This window comes from Triturus cristatus, chromosome 9, assembly GCF_964204655.1.
Source record: "Triturus cristatus chromosome 9, aTriCri1.1, whole genome shotgun sequence".
Lineage (NCBI taxonomy): Eukaryota > Metazoa > Chordata > Amphibia > Caudata > Salamandridae > Triturus > Triturus cristatus.
The window spans coordinates 1057680776-1057701851 of record NC_140592.1 but is presented as its reverse complement, the minus strand read 5'-3'; the positions used below and the strand labels follow the sequence as shown (position 1 = coordinate 1057701851).

The window sequence follows — 21076 nt, the reverse complement described above, 5'->3', positions numbered from 1 at the left end:
TATTGTACTGTGAGGTGTATTGAGTGTTCTAGGGTCATATCCCTCAGTGATGTCGTAGTGTGGCTATCAATGACTAGTAGAGTAGGAAGTGACCCAGGAGTAATCCATTGTTATACAATGAATGTATTATGCTGTTTCAGACCTTTGTGTTTAGTTTTAATGGCAGAGTGCACAGTTTTATTTGTGAGATTTATAATGATCTCAAATTCATTCACTGCCCGCTCAAGATCTTAGTTAGAATTCTAGAATGTAGGGTTGATTTTGGCAAATTCTCTACCTTGGCAACTGGGAGGATTGGATATTGCACTGCACATGTCCTGGTTTGCACAAATATCTGCTTAACACTGCTTGCCTGGGATATGATATTGTCCCATATCTGGGCACAGTAAAGATGAGCCAGGTAATGTGGCACAGGAACCACTGCACCTCAATAAAACTGTGCTATCCACAGTTCAAACAGTATCTGCAACTCTGCTCTCACTTGGGACCGCACTTTCTTTGCTATTTTGAATCAGGGTTCAGGAAACAGAGCAGCACTAATTAGCAGCATCAATCCCAGTATGACATAGCCTCAAAACATATAATTTTGTAGCTGTGTAAAATTGTTGGGTGCTGTTTTTGTGAGTGTTACTCCTCCAAATGTCTAAGCAGACATGCTACATGCATACCCACCAGGACTTGAACAAAGACCCCCAAACACAAGTGAAATAGAATGTGAAACAAGCAATTGGCAAATCTGAGATTTGTAGCTAAAGGTGGCATGCTTGTAACATATTAACTATTAATGTTGAGCTCTCTCTGTCCCCTAGACCCACAGTTTTTTTTTTTACAAGCCATTATGGTTTCACATTTTTCCGAATAGATTAACAGTACTTACTTCTGCCTACTGTGTGCATTTTCTTTTTTAATATCATTTAGGTGTCTTTCAGCTGCTCGAGCTGCAAGCTGGAAAGAAGAACAAACGTAAATAGCAATACTATATGTTTTATTATGATGCCGCAAACCATTAGATCAGAATGCATAATCAAAAACATAGATCTAGCCATGAAATGACAAAATAAAAATCCATTCCCTCAGATTGTAATGTATCTGCCATTTTAAACTGATAGCGGGCCTATATGGCGTACAAGTAGTCGTTATATGGTACCTGTTTTGTGTAATATACAGTAAAGGGCAGGCCATATTACTTCACTCATTAATATTAGAACTGAAATAAAGAACATTCATTCTACAAATAATTGTTTAACTTCTGCGGATATAGAAGAAAGAGAAAAGCTAGAAAGGTAATTATAAGCATATTATACTTGTTTCAGCCGTCCCTTCTTTTAGTTACTTTTTCTCTAAGATTTTGAAGGCTCTGTAGAGCAAGCTAGGGAACTGGTATAATTCTGATACTAACATCGATAACTAGGTTATTAATAAGATAAAAAAATATGTTTGTATGTCTGTAGCCATCCGTTCCCTCCAAGTACTAAATAAAACTACTGCCCTTACCGACGAAGCTTATGCAGAGTCTGACAATGTCTTGCACTGACCCTCTGAATCTGGGAGCTAATTGGAGTACACCAACAAACCCTTGGAATGTCATATCATAAGGTTCCTTTGAGTGGATCCCTTGGTTACACTAACACGATCAAACCACCTGACATTGTGTTTTAAGATTAATTTAGACAAAAGTAAAAGATCTGGTGCAATACCAGTTAGTGTGCAACAGATCTTTTATCATTTTATTTGCCTGAATTTCCAATCGGACGGTACCATCTAGAAATTGTAAGCAGTTTTGAAACAGTCTCTCTGCAAGCAGCACCCCCCAACAGAAGTCAAAGTCAAAAGTAAAAAATGAGCTTTATTCGGTGCAATAAAATCACCATAAAAGCATATACATACAAGACAAACTAAGATATTAAGCATCATAATAATACTACAAAATGAAATAGCGTATACAATTATTACCACGGATAAGCTACATAAAATCCATGATAACAATAATAAGACATCCATAGGGGTTTAGGGGCATAAGAAGATAATTCATACCAATATAACTGGTGATCATAAATACATATTAATGTATATAAAAAGATTAGAAAAATACAAATATTTCTAAGAGTCGTCAGCCAAATTTTCATATAACAAATCATCCAAATGTGTGTAATCTTTTCCTTTTCTTATTGCAGACTGCACGTATCTGATGACAAAACTTACATTTTTCATGTTTTCCAAACTACAAACAAAGTTAAAAGCTTGTTTATAATTAAATATCATGTTTGATACAAAGAGAGGCTTTAAAAATACTTTCCGGATATCCTTATAAAAACTACAAAACATAAAATGCAGCGTAGATTGCGGTGTCTTTCCGTCACAAGGGCAGTTTGGTAACTTGTGTTACCATTTTTCCATATTTGGGAACGATACTAAAAAGTGCAAGGTGCCCAGCCTTAGCCTGGCTAAATAAAATCTATGTTGTGTGTTGCCTAACAGCAGTAATCACAAGATAGCCTTTATGGATCTCTATATCATTGCCCATAACGGTGGACTCTACACCACTCTGTACCGTAAACCTACCGGTAAAAACACTTTACTATCATACCACAGCCACCACCCAAGGGCCCTCCGCGATTCACTCCCATACTCTTAATTTCTCCGCTTACGGCGAAATTGCTTCCTCAAAAAAGACTACTTCTCGGAGGCTAATACTCTTTCCAAGAAACTCATAAGGAGGGACTATCCACGCAACTTGTTAAAAAAGCACTGAAGAGAGCATGGTATTGCCCTAGGGAGACCTTACTCAGTCCTAAAACTAAAGCAAATGACGAAAAAATAGTGTGTGTCACCACATTTTCACCTGTATCCAATACAGCGAGGAAAAGCATTTTGAAAAATTGGCCCACTCTTAATGTTGGCTACCTCAAGCTGGAACGCCCCCTTTTTGCTTTAAAAAAAAGCAAAAGTGTTAAAGACCATCTGGTCAGGGCTTCTCTCCCAGATAACAAACTGGTAGCCACCATTAGGACACTTTGGAATCTCCTTCCTCTAGTTGGTCATTTTAAATGCGCCGCATGTAGTGTTTGTAGTCTCACCACAGACACAAAAAAATTTGTGCATGGTAATATTGACATCACCCTCTGTCACTTTTCCAATGTAACACCTCCAATGTTATATATGCTATTATGTGTCCCTGTAACTTGATCTATGTTGGGCAGACTACACAGAAGGTCCATATCCGGATCTGCCAACAGAGAAGCAGGATCCGCTGCAAAACTGCCAATGCCACACTTGTCGAACATTTTTCTGCTTTGAACCACACTGAAAACGACTTAAGGTGGCAAGTTATCAGTGTGATCCAACAACCTGCGAGAAATACTAACATTGCCGCTATTTTGAACAAAGAAGAACTCAAGTGACTAATTCGAACTGACACAGGGCTGAACCGCCTAGAGGATTGGTCGAACCTGCTTTAACTTTCCTATGCGGATACTTTCCTATGCGGATACTTGTTTAACCTGTCATGCCCTATGGTCTTCATGCAACCCAGTTCTGTTGTTCCAATATTCTCTTTCCTTTTCCCATTTTTCATTTTTCGCCCCCTTCCTTTTTTTCCCCCTCTCCCCTTCCCACCCTTCTCCATTTCTCTACTTGATTATCCTCTTGTCTATATTTTTTAATTAACTCATTTTTACCTCTAACCTTTCTTGCCCCCCTTATATCCACTTCTTTCACCTCTCCTTTGCTCCTCTTTTATTCCCCTTTATCCTCTCTCTATTTTCCTCCCCTCCTCCCTACCTTTTTTATCTAGTTTTGCCTTCCCCAATGGGGGTTTTAATTCGTTCCTTTGTTCATTTTTCCTGATCTTTTATTTCCCCCCCTTCCTCCCCCCCTGGGCAGCCTGTACACGCTTTGATTTCGGCTCGCCTCTACTTTTCCAATCCATCATGGCCGGACCCACACTCGTCACCTCTTCTATCTTCACGGGCCCCGTCATATAGACCCACCCTCCGCTCACCTTCACCTCCACTCTCCTTCGAGAGACCGCACCATGTGACCTGTCTAACCTTGGTCCCGGAAGTCCCGAGCTCATTGCAGGCTCCGACTCTTTCACCGCAGAACTTGGCTCTCCAGCTCTCGGTTAACACGGCGTTAATTATTACTCCTTTACCGCTCCGGACCTTTTCACTGCTAACAACGGCAACCGGCGCTTATTCCACGCAGCTAAGCGTCACCACGATCTTCCCCTTCCAGCGATCCTTCGTCCCACAGCTGCCACGGTACTACCTCCCTTCTCCCCCTTGTTTTTCAGCACCCGTGAGTTTGTCTCATTCGCTGTCCTGCGTCTCTTACTCGGACCGCCATCCTTGCCATCCGCACAAGCGCTACGGCACCCGTAGGTGCGGATCACGGACACTCCTCCTCCGCCTCAAATCGTGCGGTTCCCCAGCACCTGAGGCTCCTCGGCCACTCATTCCTTCTACCTGTGGCTACTTAGTAAGTCCTACTCTGTACCAGTTGGGACCTTCTAGCACTCTGATACTCGGCCATTGCTCGCCCATTGCTGTGCACCCTCGGATTCCTGTTTTTACCCTTACTTCTTCCCCCACCTTTCCAGCTCCTCACCTCTGGCATCCGCCACACACATGCCCCCCCTTGCTTATACCCTCCCTACTACCCCCACCCCCCTTTTTTACTAACTCCTGTTAAAACTCGCTAGAACCCCTTCCCCCCTCCTCACCCACCCTGGTTTTTTCAATCGGTACTCACCCTACTACTTCTCTATACATATTCTGATCCCGCGTTATTCTATCATTTCATCCTAGACTTGCTGTTTACCTAATTTCTCCAACCTTTCTTCCCTTTTACTCCCCCTCCTCCCTTCCCTTCCCACCCTTTATTTCCCCCTCCTACCCAGGGTAACTTTCCAGGTATCCTTACCTCCGTCTTGTCCTGAAGAGATCCCACCATCTGTTTGGGGATCGAAACGTCGTCGACCTACGTCTCTAAACTCAAAACTTTACTGTACATTTGTTTTCTGAGTATGAGATGTTGATTTGACTTTTCGTATTTGCATTGTTTACTTTAAAGTCACTTTTTTAAGTCACCAGCCTGGGTTAAGGAAATCGGCAGATTTCCTTTTAAACCTTCTCACGGCTAGCTCACTCATTTTTGTTCTTTATTATAGTTCTTAAAATCAACATAAAAACCTTCTTTCATCACATGCATTGTTCATTCTTTTGAATTCCAATTCTTATTGTAGTAATTGTGATATTTTTCTTGACTTCTCTTGAATGGGACCACTGTTCCTTGACAATACGTGTGTTGCCTACCAGCACTAAATAGGGTTGTAAACCCTTCAATATTGGACGTTTGCAGTAGGCAACAATGCTATTTTTTAAAATAGCGACCCTATAACCTTTCTCTTTCTGTAATACTTAAATATCTAGACTTTAGGTCTTTTTTACTGAGCTACGTTATTGATGTTGGGTTCATTTTATTAACATCTATATTACAATATTTTAATAATTAAAAAATATGTTCCAGCCACGGTATTTTCCTGCTATGATCCAGGGTTAAACAGGCCATTATTAGATCTTTAGTAAATTTGGTTTCTTCTTTAACCCATAATCCTCGCCAGAGGGTCAGCCCAGCCAAATTTATCAAATCGCTTAAATACGAGGCTGACAATTCCTTGTGTACAATAAAATTCGCAGTAGATCTAGGTACTGCCAATAATCTTTTAATGAAATTATTTTCCAGGGTTTGTAGGGAGGCCATATTCGCTCATCCCCATATTGCTGCCCCGTAACAAACCCCTGTAACACATTTACTTCGATATAGTGTTAGAATTTCTCGTATTGGTTTATTACCTAGCTTCGCCGAAAATCTAAAAATACTCACAGTGCTTCTTAAAAATCTCATATGGCACAGTTCTATACGAGTATTCCATAAGCCTTTCCTGTAAAAAAGCATTCCCAGATATGAAAAAGTCAAAACCCTCTCAATAAGGGTCCCGCCCACATGATGCTGTCTAGACTTCAGTCTGGTACTCCCGCATGTCATGACAAAAGTTTTCTTTAGATTTAACTGTAAATCTATATTAGTCATAAACAATGCAAAGTTTTCTATAAGGAGTTGCAATCCATTTGCTGTTCTGGACATTAACACTGCATCATCTGCATATAATAAAACAGGCGTAGAACGTATTCCTAATTTTGGGAGATCTGCATTTAAGGTTTGTAAAAGAGGGTTGACATTATTATTATAAAGGGAAAATAAAAGTGGCGCTAACACGCACCCTTTTCTAATGCAGCGCATAACTCTGAAGACCGATGTACATTCTCCCTTTTTCCCAAAGCGAACCTTAGAAGTTAGAAGATTATAAATCTGGGAGAGATATGCTATAATGTCTATCAGTGACCCTAGATCTTTCAGTATTTGCCATCATTTATGGTGATTAACTAAATCATAAGCGCTGGTAAGGTCGACAAAACATAAATGAAGCGCCCCTTCCTTTGCTAACGTATATTTCCCTATTGATAATTCTAGATTCAAACATTGCTCTACTGTCCCTATACCCCTTCTGAACCCATACTGGGCCTCTGTTAGGATATTTTGCTCACTAACCCAGTTTTCAAGCCTTTCTAAAATCATACGGCCCATCACTTTCGAAGAGGAATCCATAAGGTATATAGGGCGATAGCAGCTTGCTTTCCCTGTTCCTTTTTTAAAAATAGTGACGATAATGCTTTCAGTCCATGTAACAGGTATTGACCCCCCACAAATAGCATTAAAAACGTTCAATAAAATGGGTATCCAGAGATCCATATTATTTTTAAAAACATCAATTGGTAATCCATCTGCGCCCGCTGCTTTACCATTAGCACTTTTATATAGTGCTAGTTAGTTTAATTTCTTCTTGACTTATTGGGGCAATACCAGTTGGCTCAACTTGTATAATTTCACCAGTTTTCGCATCAGCTCTGCTTATTGCTTCAGGATTAAAAATACTTTCAAAATGGGATACCCATTCTTTAGGGGCTATTACAGTATCAATTTGAACTGCATTGTTCTCTTTGAAAAAAGGGTGGTGAATTGTTTTCCAAAAAAGAGCTTGGTCATTTACCTCAGCTGCTTTGATTAGCTTCTCCCAAGCCTTCTCACAAATCCCCTTTTTCCTTTTAAACAAGGAGATTTTATACTCTTTCCTCACCATTCTGATTCTAGCACTATCCCTAGGTATTTGCTTCAGTGCCATTTTTAGTTCTCCATTCAACCTAGTACATTCATGACTGAACCATCTTGTGTTAGAATCATATGGTTTCTTCCCACTCTTAATTGTCAAGTCGGCTGCGATTGTAGATGTTATCTTACAAAAAGCTGTTATGATTATCAAGTCAGGGGAGGAACCATCTGAACAAATATCAAGGTCTTTTTGTATTTTACCTAGGAGCTTGTCCATAAAAATTATTGGTTCACTCCCGACCACTTTACAGAGATACCATTATTTCCTTGGGTACTAATATCCATATCCATTCTTTTCTCCTGTGCTTTTGCTGTCATATTTAATCTTAGGGACACAATTAAAGGATGATGGTCGCTGTAGAGACTAGCATTAATTTGTGTATTTACCACCAGGTCATAACAGTTTGATAGTACTATAATATGATCTATATTCAAGGAGGAATGACTCCCTACGAAGGTTTGTAGTTTAGTTTTCCCATCTTGGCTCGAGGGTTCTAGAAGTACTAAATCATATTTATGTATGACATTATTTAATATCTTCCCATACATATTATGAACAAAATGAGGGATCCTATCTCCTAGGTGATCACAATACCCACAGGGCTCTCCCACTTCATATTCACAGTTAGCACAATTAAAATCTCCTGGCCAAACTAAAATATAGTCCCCTTCAAAACCCTTTAGAAAATTATCTAAATCTAATTCTAGTGCTTCAATTACATTACTTTTAGTATTAACAAAAATGTTATTATAAACATTAATTACAACAATGGCCTCTTTCCCTTCTAAAGGAAGATGCAGTAACTGATAATATTGTGATGAGACAAACTTTTTCTTTAGAATCAAGGGTGTATTTACTGCGATTAAGGCGGCTAGACACCCTTTTGCTCTGCCCATCCCAGAAGGGCTGGCGTTAGTACAATTTGATTGATATCCATTAATGAAGAAGGGATCAGTACACCATGTCTCCTGGATTAAAACGATTGCACACCCATCCAGAGTTTTTAGCCATTCATCATCACTAATCTTATTTCTGATCCCAGCGACATTCCATATCATGATATTTAGGAATTCGCAGTAATGTGTAGACGGACCATCAGTTGTGGAGATTTCCATTAATCGCGGTTCATTTTTGCCCAGACTAGACTCCGTCAATAGGTCTTTATTTGTTAATACGAATCATGCGGCATTTTCATAATCAATATTTAAATTAATGAGATGCTAAATATCCCTATTTATATATAACTCATCTTCTGTCTGTTTATCCTCTAATTAAATTTGTATTTTTGTCGCTGTTTCTGGAGGGATGTGTAGTATGTTTTGGTCCTTTTCCAGGCCATGGGTAGCCATTTCCATTCTAAGTCAGTCCAATTCACTACAACGTCTCACAGGTAAATATCTATTGGTCAAGGGTACATTTACCAAATTATTATTTCTTATGTTGGTCTTACTATCATCACTTTCTGGCCTATAATAGAAACCCTAGGGTACAGCAAATATTTGGTCAGGCAAGAGAAGTATTGAGCATGGTTGAGGTCCCGTCCTGGCAAGGCCCAACTCCTTAAACACCAAACTGAATTGAAATGTTACTCTAATGACAACCCAGCTCAGTGGTGCAGGGACAATTTTAGAGTGGTGGTGCTGCCATTAGTGTTACATAACTAAAGTTATAGAGATTGTGAAAAATCCCAGTGTCACACAAAGAACAAATGTAGTAAATGTATTCAGTAGGAGAGTTGTAAAGGTGTGAAGTACATTGCTGGTGGTGCTTTTTGAGAACACTGTCTCAAACATATTATAAAAGCAAGGTATGGTGGCACAGTGTAATTTACTGACAACACATCTTCTATTGAAACTGACTCAGACAACCAGTTTTACTGATAAAAAGTGCACAAAAGAAAATGTGTGGAAACCGGGTTTCAGGAAATGAGTATGGTAGGATTTATTTTGATCCTACTAAAATCTGTTTTTCATCACACTTCAAAATTACAAAAAAACAATGGGGCTCATTATGATGGCGGGCGGACATCAGTCCACCCCGCCATCATAACAGTTTTGGGACCGCCCACCAAACGTGCGGCGGTCCCACTAGTGCAATTAGGATGCGCCCGCCAGTATGGCCTTTTAACAATGCGGACGGTGCTGCTGGCTGCAGCACCGTCCGCAATGTCAAAAGAGCATGCACAGCATTTCCCTGCACCATGTGGCAGGCACCACGCGGTGCCTGCCACGTGGTGCATGGAACTGCAGGGGGGTACCCCCTCGGAGCACCCCCCCCAAACACACACAGAGGGGGCCCACAACATGCCCCCAAAGCCAGTCTTCCCCCAGTCTTTTTGCAGCAGCATATCCGCTGCAAAAAGACAGGTGGAAGGGCATACCCTAATCACTACAGCTGTGCCTGCAATGTTGCCCTGGTTCCGGGTTCCGCAAGGTGGGCGGAAAAGGACTGTCTTGCGGAACCGTGCCGGTCAGACTTTCCATCCACCGCGGAACCATTGTGATTCCCACCGCCATCCTAATTAGGATGGCGGTGGGAATTTTCAGTATGATGGCGGAATCATAATGAGCCCCAATGTGCTTATTTCTGCTTTCCGAACTGTTGATATATTTTAAAACATGTGTACAATTTATTTACAGGTATTTACATTTTATTATACATCTTTGCAGTTAGATAACGTAAACACCCATCCCCTTGCTAAAAGAATAAACAGCCATTTGTCAGAAGATATTGCCTGACATTTGACCTCTGGTCTTTGAGGCACAAGAAAAGTGAGCATGATAAAAAATGTATGGCCATCTTTATTGCTCATCTTTATTGCTCATTCATCTTCTGAACTCCAGCATGGTTACTTTGGAGGGTGCTGAAACACTCCCAGGAAGCCTTCTTCCAGATCTTATGACTCAGCTGCTAAATTAATGTCTGTAAGCTAATCACACAACTACTCTTCACAAAAAGAAAGTAGACCTGCATTATAAGAGAAATGTTGTAAAAAAACTGTTTAAGAGTATGAAATATTTTAGGTCTTCAGTGGCTGTTGGGTCAACCACTAGTTCAAGGCTGAAAATGTTTAAGCTATAAAGTGCCAAGATTATTATGGAATGTCAGGAAGAACAACCCCTTGACTCACTTGTGATGAAATATCCTTAAAAGTCTGAGAGCTTTTCTTGATTGCTAGCAGATGACCTGACAGAATATGTAGAAAGTAGATGGGGCAAGCTAACACAAAACAACACTCACAGGGATTTATTACACAATACCTCTCCCGTAGGAGAATATTGGGTTACCTTATTGCATTTAATAAGTGACAACTTTTGTGTGGGACCAGGTAGGAATGTCATGTTTGGAGTCTGATGTTTTGAAATTTAAAACCCTCTTTATTGGTAAATTCGGATTTTAAATGACAATTCTGAATATGTAACTTTTTTTAAAAAAATTAAATTTTCTTGTCCTAACCATTTGTTGCCTGCAGCCTTTATCCTGGTGCTTACTCTTGATTGGCACATTTAATTAACTTTACATTTGGTACCATGCCACATGAGTATATGTAGGTGGCCTTTGTGTATTCCTTCCCCGACAGAACCACAATAGAGGGTTTGGGTATTGGCAGGATGGGTCATCCTGACTTAATAGGTGGAGGGGGGATAAAGCGGTCATCTACCTACTTGCACTTCAAGGGCACTGGCCCAGCACACTAACAAAGGGATTCACACTAGTCTATTGTGCCCCCAGACAGACTGGGACCAGGACAGGAAGGCAGGAATTTCCAGACACCTCTGTAAGGGAAAAGATACAGACACTTCTCCCACATCTAAGGGGACATCAGGTATACAAATAGGAGCCTTAGACCCACTCTTCACTACACTCCTGAACCTATGGATACTACAGAAGAAGGACACCATACTGCCCTGCTGCTTGAGGCCAAACCCTGCTTGCTGAGAAGGAAGACTAGACCTGCACCCTTCGTCCCAGGTTGAAGTGACCCCAAGCGTCAACTGACTGACCTCCTGGTTTGAGCACCAGGGACACAAAAAGCTCCAGAGGCCTAGATTACTGGACCTGACACTGGACCTACCTGAGCCCTGCTGGCCTCTGCTGAAGTTAGTTTCGAATCGCAAAGAGGTGCCTCCCAGGTCCTGGACCCTTGGTGTGGCATCAGTTTTTACTTGAAAGAAAAGAAGAAATCCTGAAGTCTTGGCTCTTCACGACTGTGAAACAGGCCTGTTCATGCCCCGATCTTGCCACCCACGCCGACCGCGAACGCAAAGCTCCAGTTAACCAGACTGTTCATGCTACAGCGACCAGCAACGCAAGTTCTGTACATCGTGCTCCAGCATCAACAGCCTGCAGTGACCACCCACGCGAATCGCCAGCAATTGCCATCTATGACACCGGCCTGCTCTTCGTTGTACAGCAACGACCATCCAAAATGCTGTTCCTGCTCCTTGAAGCCTCCTCCACTGCAAATGATACTCTAGTTGAACTTTAGAAGGTTAACTCTTTCAGTGGGACTAACCTAGCCCTGTATCCGGCCCATACTCCATCATAGCTGGGCTGAACTTGTGACTTTCACCCAGTCTCGCACAACCAGATAGGTGAGTGGTGCTTTGGGCTTTTAGGCGCCTTACGTACCTGGCATCTTTAAAATTGCAATTTTCTACTGATTGTATTTTTGTCATTTTGGTGTCAAATAATTTACATTTTACTCTATTTCTTTAAATTGCTGTGTAATTTTTCTTGTGTTGTGTTTTCACTTTATTACTGTTTAAATTCTGCTTAAACACTTTACATATTGCCTCTAAGATAAACCTGAGTGCTTTTGGGCAAGCTACCAGAGGGTTAATTACAGGTTATTTTATTGACTTTTTGTGGTTCACGTTAACAAGGATTGTGGCTGCTACTTGAGTAGGGTTTCTCCCCCCTTTAAAAAACACAATTTCTCATAGGATTGGGAAAGATTAATCAAGTGAGGGAGAATGAACAATAGACTGAACAACAGACTGAAGGGATGAGTGGGGTAACAAGAATGTCTTTGGTAGAGCTGCAAAAGCGTAGGTCTGTTTTCTGGCAATCTTGCCAAAGCAAAAGGGCTGAACATAAAAGTACTGCAATTCAGCAGTAATAAGTGAAATATCATATCTGGAAAGGCTACTCAAGTTGGTGGAAATGGACATTACTTCTAATATGCGATACAACACATGAGCGGTTGGAGGAGCCCAAAAGGCTTAATCAAGGACATTAGAAGCTGACTCAGTGAGAACAGATTTAATCAGCTAGTTATCCATATACAGAACAATCACTGGCAAAGCCAACGATTTAAGCCTTGGCAAGCCGGTACAAAGGTTGATTTGTTCCTTACTGTAAGCATAGGTCATAAGAATAAAAACCAGAAAAAGCAAAACGAGAAAACATTGCAGCCTAATTTGACAGCAATGTAATTGCCATAAAAATGTAAAATAAAATAAAAATATTCACCTGCTTTCTAGTAGGCAAGTGTATTTCAGACATATATAAAAGCCATGTGAGTTAGTTGTGCAAAGAAAAGACACTTTTTGTTTTAAATTATCATAACCTACTAGTTTAAAACACACAAATGGATCACAAAACATATACGGCTGAAGAATGGAACTGTATGGTACTGACCCTTCGTGCTGGCAACGAAGTCCACAAATTTTAACTGGGTTTGAAGGTGTAATCAGGGAAAATGCCATCACTCAGTGCAAGACAGCCAGTGGCTCAAATGGACTGGCTCATACTGAAGCAAAATGTTAATGAGAGCTGAACAGACTGATGAATGAAGAGGGGTTTCCCAAAGCCCCTCTATGTATGTATATACAAATGTATGATCTATTATTTTTTACACATCAAGCTGACAAAATTAAAGCTGCCCCTATGCCAGTCCTAAAATGTGAATGCCTGTTCGCTGCTGGTGCAAGAACTAAATATTTTGTCAACACACTCTGCGGAGATCTGAAGCTAAAGGTAAGTAGTCTAACTATAAACTGAATATGATGGTCATCTGTCATAAATCACAAAATATCTGCATTGGAATGCAGAAGAAAGACTCTTGAACAATATATTTTACACAGTTGACTCCACAAAGTGGTGTTTTTATCCATTAGTGATCACTATTGGAGTCTCTAAGTGAAAAATTAGGCACAGCATTTTGTATTTAAAGATTGGTGAACAGCTCTAGGGTTTTCATTTACAGGGCAGCAATGTGTAGGTAATGTGTAAAGCCCCTCAACATTAAAGGTTTTGATGGTTGTATCACTAAGTTAATATCCTTGATGTAAAAAATGTATCTACTTCAGAAGCATCACAGCAGGGCACTTCAAAGTGGAAGAGGCCTGGAGTGAAAAACTTGCTTGGGAACAAGAAGACGCGCAGGAGCAGGTCTTGTGGGGGAGGAAAGTGCATGTCAAGGTTCTGAAAGAACACACAAGATATCTTGGTTACATTTCTAAAACATGAGAGGAAGGAATACTGTGTCCCCATGTGAGCTTCCAGTGAGTCAGTTCTGGAGCATTTTTAAATAAAGGCCTGTTCTCTGTCCAATAAATGAAACAGCCGGGCAACACATTAAAACTTGTGATCCTAGGAAGTGTAGAATGCTGGTTTTGTTGTAGTTTAAGAATCCTTGCACTGAAAGCTTCACAATATTTCTAGCTGATCTGAGAAATTACAAGGCAGACTAGTTTACATGTTAAAGAACAAACTCAAAATATGAATTTACTCAATCATCATGGAACTTACCCAATTATCATGGCCTTTTTTCTCGTGAGAAACGATCTGTTATATAAAAGAAACATTTACTTTAGAGCAAACATTGACACGAATACATGATTCTTTCCAGATACACTTTCATGGAGGTCTGGTATATTTGCACGAGAAGGCGGAGTCACAAGAATTAATTTGCCTATGGTGCGTTCAAATCCAAATAGCTATTCTCAAGAACAGAAAGAGAGAGAGTGCAACAGAATCTTCTTTTGAATTAACAGTCTTTAAATAGGTCACTTTCAGATAATTACTTACTTTTGTTACTAGTGGTCCATTTCTTATATTTCAGACGTGCAAGTGATTGGTGAAAAAGAAAATTGGGGAATGCAGAAAGCTAAATTTTACTTTCCAGATTACCAAGTACTCACCATGCACAGTGTTGTCATCAATTAGGTTACTTTAGATGTCGCATTGATGTTGTCAATGACCTCATAGAACATGTAATGGGTGATGTAATATGTGAGGTAACAAGAATGCATTGCAGGGGTGAGAGTTATATCTACATCAGTTAACTATAACAGGTGATTTTCAAGTTTTGTTTCAGTTTAAAATGCTATGTTTTAACCGACATATTCACCTAACTATAATGTCAATTTAACCTTTGTGTTTTTCCAGTTAATTTCTAAGGTGTTTTTTTTAAATGTAAAGTAAGATAGTATTACCGCATCTAACTATTATGTCACTTAAGCCTTTAGTATTTTTCTTTCTGTGAATTTTTAGATTTTTTTAATGTGAATCCTTACTCAGGTGGCAAACATCTTGCTTTGTCATAGGGGGCACCATATAAATAAATAAAAGGCAGGCCGAGCTATTGGCTTTGTTAAGAGGTGCCTACATCACTATACAAGACAGCCTATTAGCTTTGTCAAGCAGTTATCACATTATTATATGAAGTCCTATTGGCTTTATTAAGGAGTCATCACATCAATATGTAAAGACAAGCATATTGGCGTTATCAAGGGATTACTACCTTTATGAAAAAATAATGACATGTAAGGATTTACCATTAAAATTAATAGATTTTTTTTAACCATGTTCAAAGATATTTATATTAAATAACAAGCATTGTAATGTTTGTCCAAAACCTATAAATAAAGCATTTGTATTCAAAACAACATTAAAGGTGTTACAGTCTTACTTTACACACCTCAGGTCACACAATGCAGCCAATAACACAACCACTAGGAGACTCTGCACTCCTGCACTGAAAAGCAAAAGCTTCAGATCAAGGAGTGCTTACAAACATCTTACACCTTTCCTGGGTCTTATTCTACTGACCCTAGGAGAAACAGGCATAATTTGATAAATGATTATTGGGGAACACCAGCACTCCCTGCATCCCTCACAACAACACATAGAAAACATGTTGATGGTGCCCCTGCCCAGACTGTGGCACTACCATGTATTCGAACATCTGCAAATGGGCCCACCAGAGCATTATGGGGCCCTCCTTTCCAGGAGCTGTGAAAAATAAATGAGAGGCTTCGGCCATTCATTTATTATTCATTCTCATGGCTTCCCGCTATATTTTGTATACATTTTTGGGTGCCCATGTTCAACCTGAGACACCCACATATTCACCACTTGTTGGGAGCCATGGGGAGAAACGGAAGGCCCTCAAAAGCCCGCCAGCTCTCAGCAGGCAGTCTTGTTCCTCCCAGCTGTGCAGAAGCCGGCTTTCTGTGTGTGCCCCTGCCAGACAGGAGCAGCTTACCTTTTTGGTCCCGCAGACGGAAGAAAGGAAAATGCTACTTACCAGTATGCATCTGTTCTTGTCATGTAAAGCTGCAGAATGACATACTTGTGCATAGATTGCCATCTGGTGTTGGGCTCGGATGTTTGCAGTCTGTTGTTGTCTTGGAAGAAGTCTTTGTAGTCACGAGATAGGTGACTCCACCCTTGGACTACAGTGCGCCTGGGCATCGGCTCCATCCTCAGATTGTTTTTCGCCATGAAGGGGAAATGATGGAGTTTGTAAGAAAAAGAAAATATGTCCATGTGTAATGTATCTAAGTATGATAACACTGGAAGAGATAGAGGTACCGGGGAGGAGGGTGGGCGTATGTCATTCTGCAGCTCTACATGCCAAGACCAGATGCATACTGGTAAGTAGCCTTTTCCGTTCGAGGCATATGAGCTGCAGAATACATACTTGTGCATAGACTGTATAGCAGTGTTCTCCCTTAGCGGTGGTCACCTGTATCTGTTGCAGTGGTTTGAAAAAGTGTTTTAAGAACAGCCTGGCCTACAGAAGCTTGTTGTTTCGCCTGCACGTTTACACAGTAGTGTTTGGTGAAGGTGTGTGATGTAGACCATGTTGTTGCCTTACAAATGTCATCTAAGGGAATGTTCCCTAAGAATGCCATAGACGCCCCTAATTTGCGTGTTGAGTGCGCTCTAGGGGGAATTGTTAATGTGCGTTTTGCTTTCTGGTAGCATATCTGAATGCATTTGACTATCCACCTGGCAATTCCAGCTTTGAAGGTGGAGTTTCCTTTATGGGGTGGTGAGAAAGCTACAAACAGTTGGTTTGTTTTTCTAAAGGGTTAGTTCTGTCAATGTAATAAAGTATAGCTCTTTTGACATCTAGTGTGTGAAGAGCTCTCTGCTACAGAATCTGGTTTTGGGAAGAAAACGGGTAATTCTACAGATTAAGTGGAAAGCAGAGATTACTTTGGTAAGAAATTTCGGATTTGTTCTGAGAACCACCTTATGATGTATTTGTAAGAATGGTCCTTGTATGGTTAAAGCCTGGATCTCACTTACTCTTCTGAGAGAGGTGATCGCGACTTGCTACTTTCCATGTCAAGAACTGCAATTCGCATTTGTGTAAAGGTTCAAATGGAGGACCCATGAGCCTAGTAAGGACAATGTTTAAATTGCACATCGGAGAGGATGGGATTGTGGGAGGAATTATCCTTTTAAGTCCTTCCATGAACGCTTTGATAGCAGGCCCCCTAAACAATGACAAATGTCTGTATTGTAGGTAAGCGGCAAGGTGTAGTCTTATGGATGTATATGCTAGATTGCATCTTTGTAGATGCAGTGAGAAGCAAATAATATTTTGGATTGAAGCATCTAGTGGGTCAATTTTGTTGTTATTGCAATAAATGACAAATCTTTTCCATTTGGCTGCATAGCAAGCTCTAGTAGTAGGGCGACTCGCTTCTTTGAGGATGTTCATCCAATCCGGTGGGAGGTTAAGGTAACCGAACTCTAGGACTTCAGGAGCCAGATTGCCAGGTTCAGTTGAGCTGGGTCTGGATGCCTGATCTCTCCATGGTTCTGTGTAAGAAGCTTTGGGGAGAGCTGTCGTTTTTGATATGGTACTACTGAGAGTTCCAGGAGTGTTGTGAACCACGGTTGCCGGGCCCATGTTGGAGCAACTAGGATCATTTTGAGAGACTGTTGTTTGAGCTTGTGTACTACTATGAGTGGGAGTGGCGGAAAAACGTACGCACATCTACCTGACCAATTCATCCATATCGCATTGGCCTTGGAAAATGGGTGTGGATACCTGGTGGAGAAGGTTGGGCATTTTGCATTTGCGTGTGTGGCGAACAGATCTATGTCTGGGTGGCCCCACATCTGAAAAAATGAAGAACTTGAGGATGAATTTCCCATTTGTGTATCTGCTGTGTCTGACGACTGAGCAGATCCGCAATCTGATTGTGTACGCCTGGAAGATGTTCTGCTAGAAGGTGTATCGTTTGTGGAATGGCCTATCTCCATATGTTTTGCACTAGTTGAGAAAGCTGAAAAGAATGTGCCCCTCCTTGTTTTTATATATAATTAGGGCTCCTGGTTTTATGGTATTTATTTTTTAGCCATTTCCGTCTGTATTTATCCACATTTATTTTTTGGGCATTTTTTCTGTATTTATCCACATTTATTTGGGCCACAAGCAAAAGACGACGCAACAGCTAGCATTTTTCCACATTTTTTAAAATTGACAATGGAAGGTGTTTGAGGCTTCCCAATTTACAGCCTAGATTTTTTTGTATGCATCAAGAAACAGTACATTGGTAAATGGAGAACGCTCTTAAATCACAGAGATTAGTTGGAGAATGTGGTGGTAAGGCTGATTTCATTGGTGTGTGTCAGCCCAGGCTGAGACAGCTTCCCGGGCACACACACACAGCCGCAACAGAGTACTTCACAGGTCTTTAAAATACCACTTGCCTGTTAATGAGGCTTTGTTGTTTTTTCACCACTTCTTAGAGCCCCTGTTCTCCACGCTGCTTACTGCTAGAAGAATTAGCTCCCCCCCCCCCGAAATTTGCCTCTAGTTGCGCCACTGTGCTGTTATCTTTATGTATACCAAACAGTTTAGGATTCAATGAAGAAGTTCGCTTTTGCAAAAGGTGAACACCCCTCATGTATGAAAGATGTGCTTCCACTGGTTCTATCGATATGCCTCCTTTCTTTGCCTAGCTTAAGCGTCCAAGTCATGGACATCGAAACGTAATGCCCTACAGCTTGTGAAAGTTACTACTGCGGTTGCACAAACAACATTCATGGCATGTAAATAATCTAATTAAATATGCGCTCTTGGTCGATTAACAATTATGCGCTGGAACTACACACAACTGTTACCTCGTGCACCATCCCTGGCTTGTGCACAGAACCTGGATAATAACACCCTCCCAACAAACACGCCCCAAGAACACATGTGCAACTGCAAAAACTCTGCCAGTGTTTCTACACAGAGCTGTAAAGTTCTACATCGAGGGACCTGTAAAGAGCAGAGGGAGCGACTAAACTGGCAACTTAAAACACACCCATCCCAAAGTGAAAAAAACACCACAAGACCCCCCACCCACATGAGGAAGGAGGATAGAGGATCCGATTTCGGACTCTGGTGCTGCCAATTCAAACGGGGGGGGGGGGGGGGGGAGAGGAGCCCAAGGCTGCAGCGGGACAGACTGTGTCAGGAGCGGCTTTCTCTTGGTAGTGTCCAGGCTTTTATCTCTCTTCTGGAAACACGGTGGTCAGGTGCAGGTCATCGTACTTTAGGCAAAAAGGAGGAAATAGCAGGGTAAGCCCCAAAAATAAAGGGCAAATGTTATGAGGGTGGGCTGGAGGTGTTGACACGCCCACTCAGTGATGCTTCAATCTGACCAGGATTGGTTCAGGGGCACAGCAGTAGGTCACCTAAAGACCCTGATTGGAAGGATTAGAAGGAATTTCCCCAGCATCAGAAAGAGGGGCGTGTCGAGATAACTCTGGATTCGAGCACAGCAGCGCGGCAAAATTTACTAGTATTTTGCCATTTTTACATATAAATACAGACAAAGGAAAAATAGTTCTCCATCTGTATTTATATGTAAAAATCTGTTTAAACGGAAAACTGGGAGCCCTATATATAATACATTGCTGTCATATTGTCCGTGCGGACAAGGACAGTTTTGTTGATGAGATGTGTCTGGAAGGATTCTAATGCTAGAAATATTGCCAGCAATTCGAGGTGGTTGATGTGGAGCACTTTTTGTTGAGGGGTCCACCTGCCCTGAATTGTATGGTTTAAGAGATGTGCTCCCCAACCGGTGAGCAATGCGTCTGCTGTTAGCACTATCTGTGGAACTGGTTCTAGGAACGGCCGCCCCTTGGAAAGGTTTTGTGTGTTCCACCACTGCAGAGAGTGATGTGTGCGGCTGTATACCAACACCAGTCCCGAGAATCGACCTTGAGCCTGGTTCCATTGAGGTGCTCAGCATTCCTGTAGAGGGCGCATCTGAAGTCTTGCATGAGGTACTATGAAAATGCAAGAGGCCATCATCCCTATGAGCTGCATAAACACTCGAGCTGGTAGTGAGTGTTGGGGCTGAAATTTTGTTATGAGATTTTGTATACTGGCTATCCTGACTGGATTGGGGTATGCCAGGGCTTTGGATGCGTCTATTGTGGCCCCTATATACTGATGTTTGTGGGACGGCTGGAGATGTGATTTGGTGAGATTCATCATAAACCCCAAGTTGTGGAGCAGATGAATTGTTTGGTTAGTGTGGTGAACACACTGACTGTATGACTTGGCTTTTATTAGCCAGTCGTCCAGGTATGGAAACACATGAATTTATTGTCTTCGCAAGTGGGCATTTACTACTGCCAGACACTTTGTGAAGACTCTGGGTGCTGTGGTCATTCCGAATGGGAGGACCTTGAATTGATAGTGCTGACCGTCCACTACAAACCTTAAATATTTCCTGTGAGCAGGGTGTATAGGAATATGGAAGTAGGCGTCCTTGAGATTTAGACTGGCAAGGAAGTCGCCTTGTTGGAGCAGTGGGAAGACCTGTTGAAGAGTGATCATGTGAAAATGATCTGATTGTATGTAGACATTTAGTGGTCTGAGGTCCAGTATTGGTCTGAGAGTACCGTCTACCTTTGGGATGAGAAAGTAAAATGAGTAAACCTCCGTACCTTGATGCTGGAGGGGAACTGGTTCTATTGCATGTTTCTGAAGGAGTGATCGAACTTCTTGTTTGAGAAGCGTTAGATGTTCCTTGAACATTGGACGTTGTTTGGGTGGTATAGTTGGGGGAGTTTCGGTAAGTTCCAGTCAGTAACCATATGGGATAATTTGTCTTACCCACATGTCTGTAGTGATGGAGTTCCAGACCGGTAGGAACTGTGATAGTCTTCCACCGACCGGAGTGGAAGGTCTGGAGGGAGCAGAGGGAAGTCATTGCTTGGTAGTAGGGGAGGTTCGGTTGTTGTTACCTCGACCTCTCCCTTTGTTATTATTTCCTATGTACCCTCCCCTAAAATATCTCTTTTTGGGGGATGTTTGTGCAGGACTCTTGTAGGAGGAGGAAGTAGTGTCTGTACCAATGTTTTTGGATCCGCCCGTATAGAAGGAGCGACGAAAGGCACCTTGTGTGGTCTGAAATAGTAATGCTCCTATAGATTTTGCAGTGTCCGTTTCCTTTTTCATTTTTAGGTGTCGCCTGGCGAAAGCAGAGCGTGCGCTGCTCTCCGCCATGGAGAGGACCTTTTGTAATCGATTCAGCCAAAGCTGAATGAACGCGTGTCCAGATGGACAAACATGGCTGCTCCGCCGCCCGC

General features: G+C 41.5%; 1 protein-coding gene across 6 annotated transcripts in view; it reads right to left on the bottom strand.

The window, feature by feature from the left end:
* The window catches only part of MIA2 (MIA SH3 domain ER export factor 2), a 635554-nt gene that overhangs the window by 102202 nt on the left and 512276 nt on the right, over positions 1–21076 (bottom strand). For all 6 annotated transcript variants that reach the window (XM_085626929.1, XM_085626930.1, XM_085626931.1 and 3 more), the window contains exons 21-22: positions 13988–14023; positions 878–945 (exon numbers count right to left, since the gene is read on the bottom strand). In XM_085626929.1, coding sequence (XP_085483055.1) covers positions 878–945; positions 13988–14023 — 104 coding nt within the window. The remainder of the gene's footprint in view (positions 1–877; positions 946–13987; positions 14024–21076) is intronic.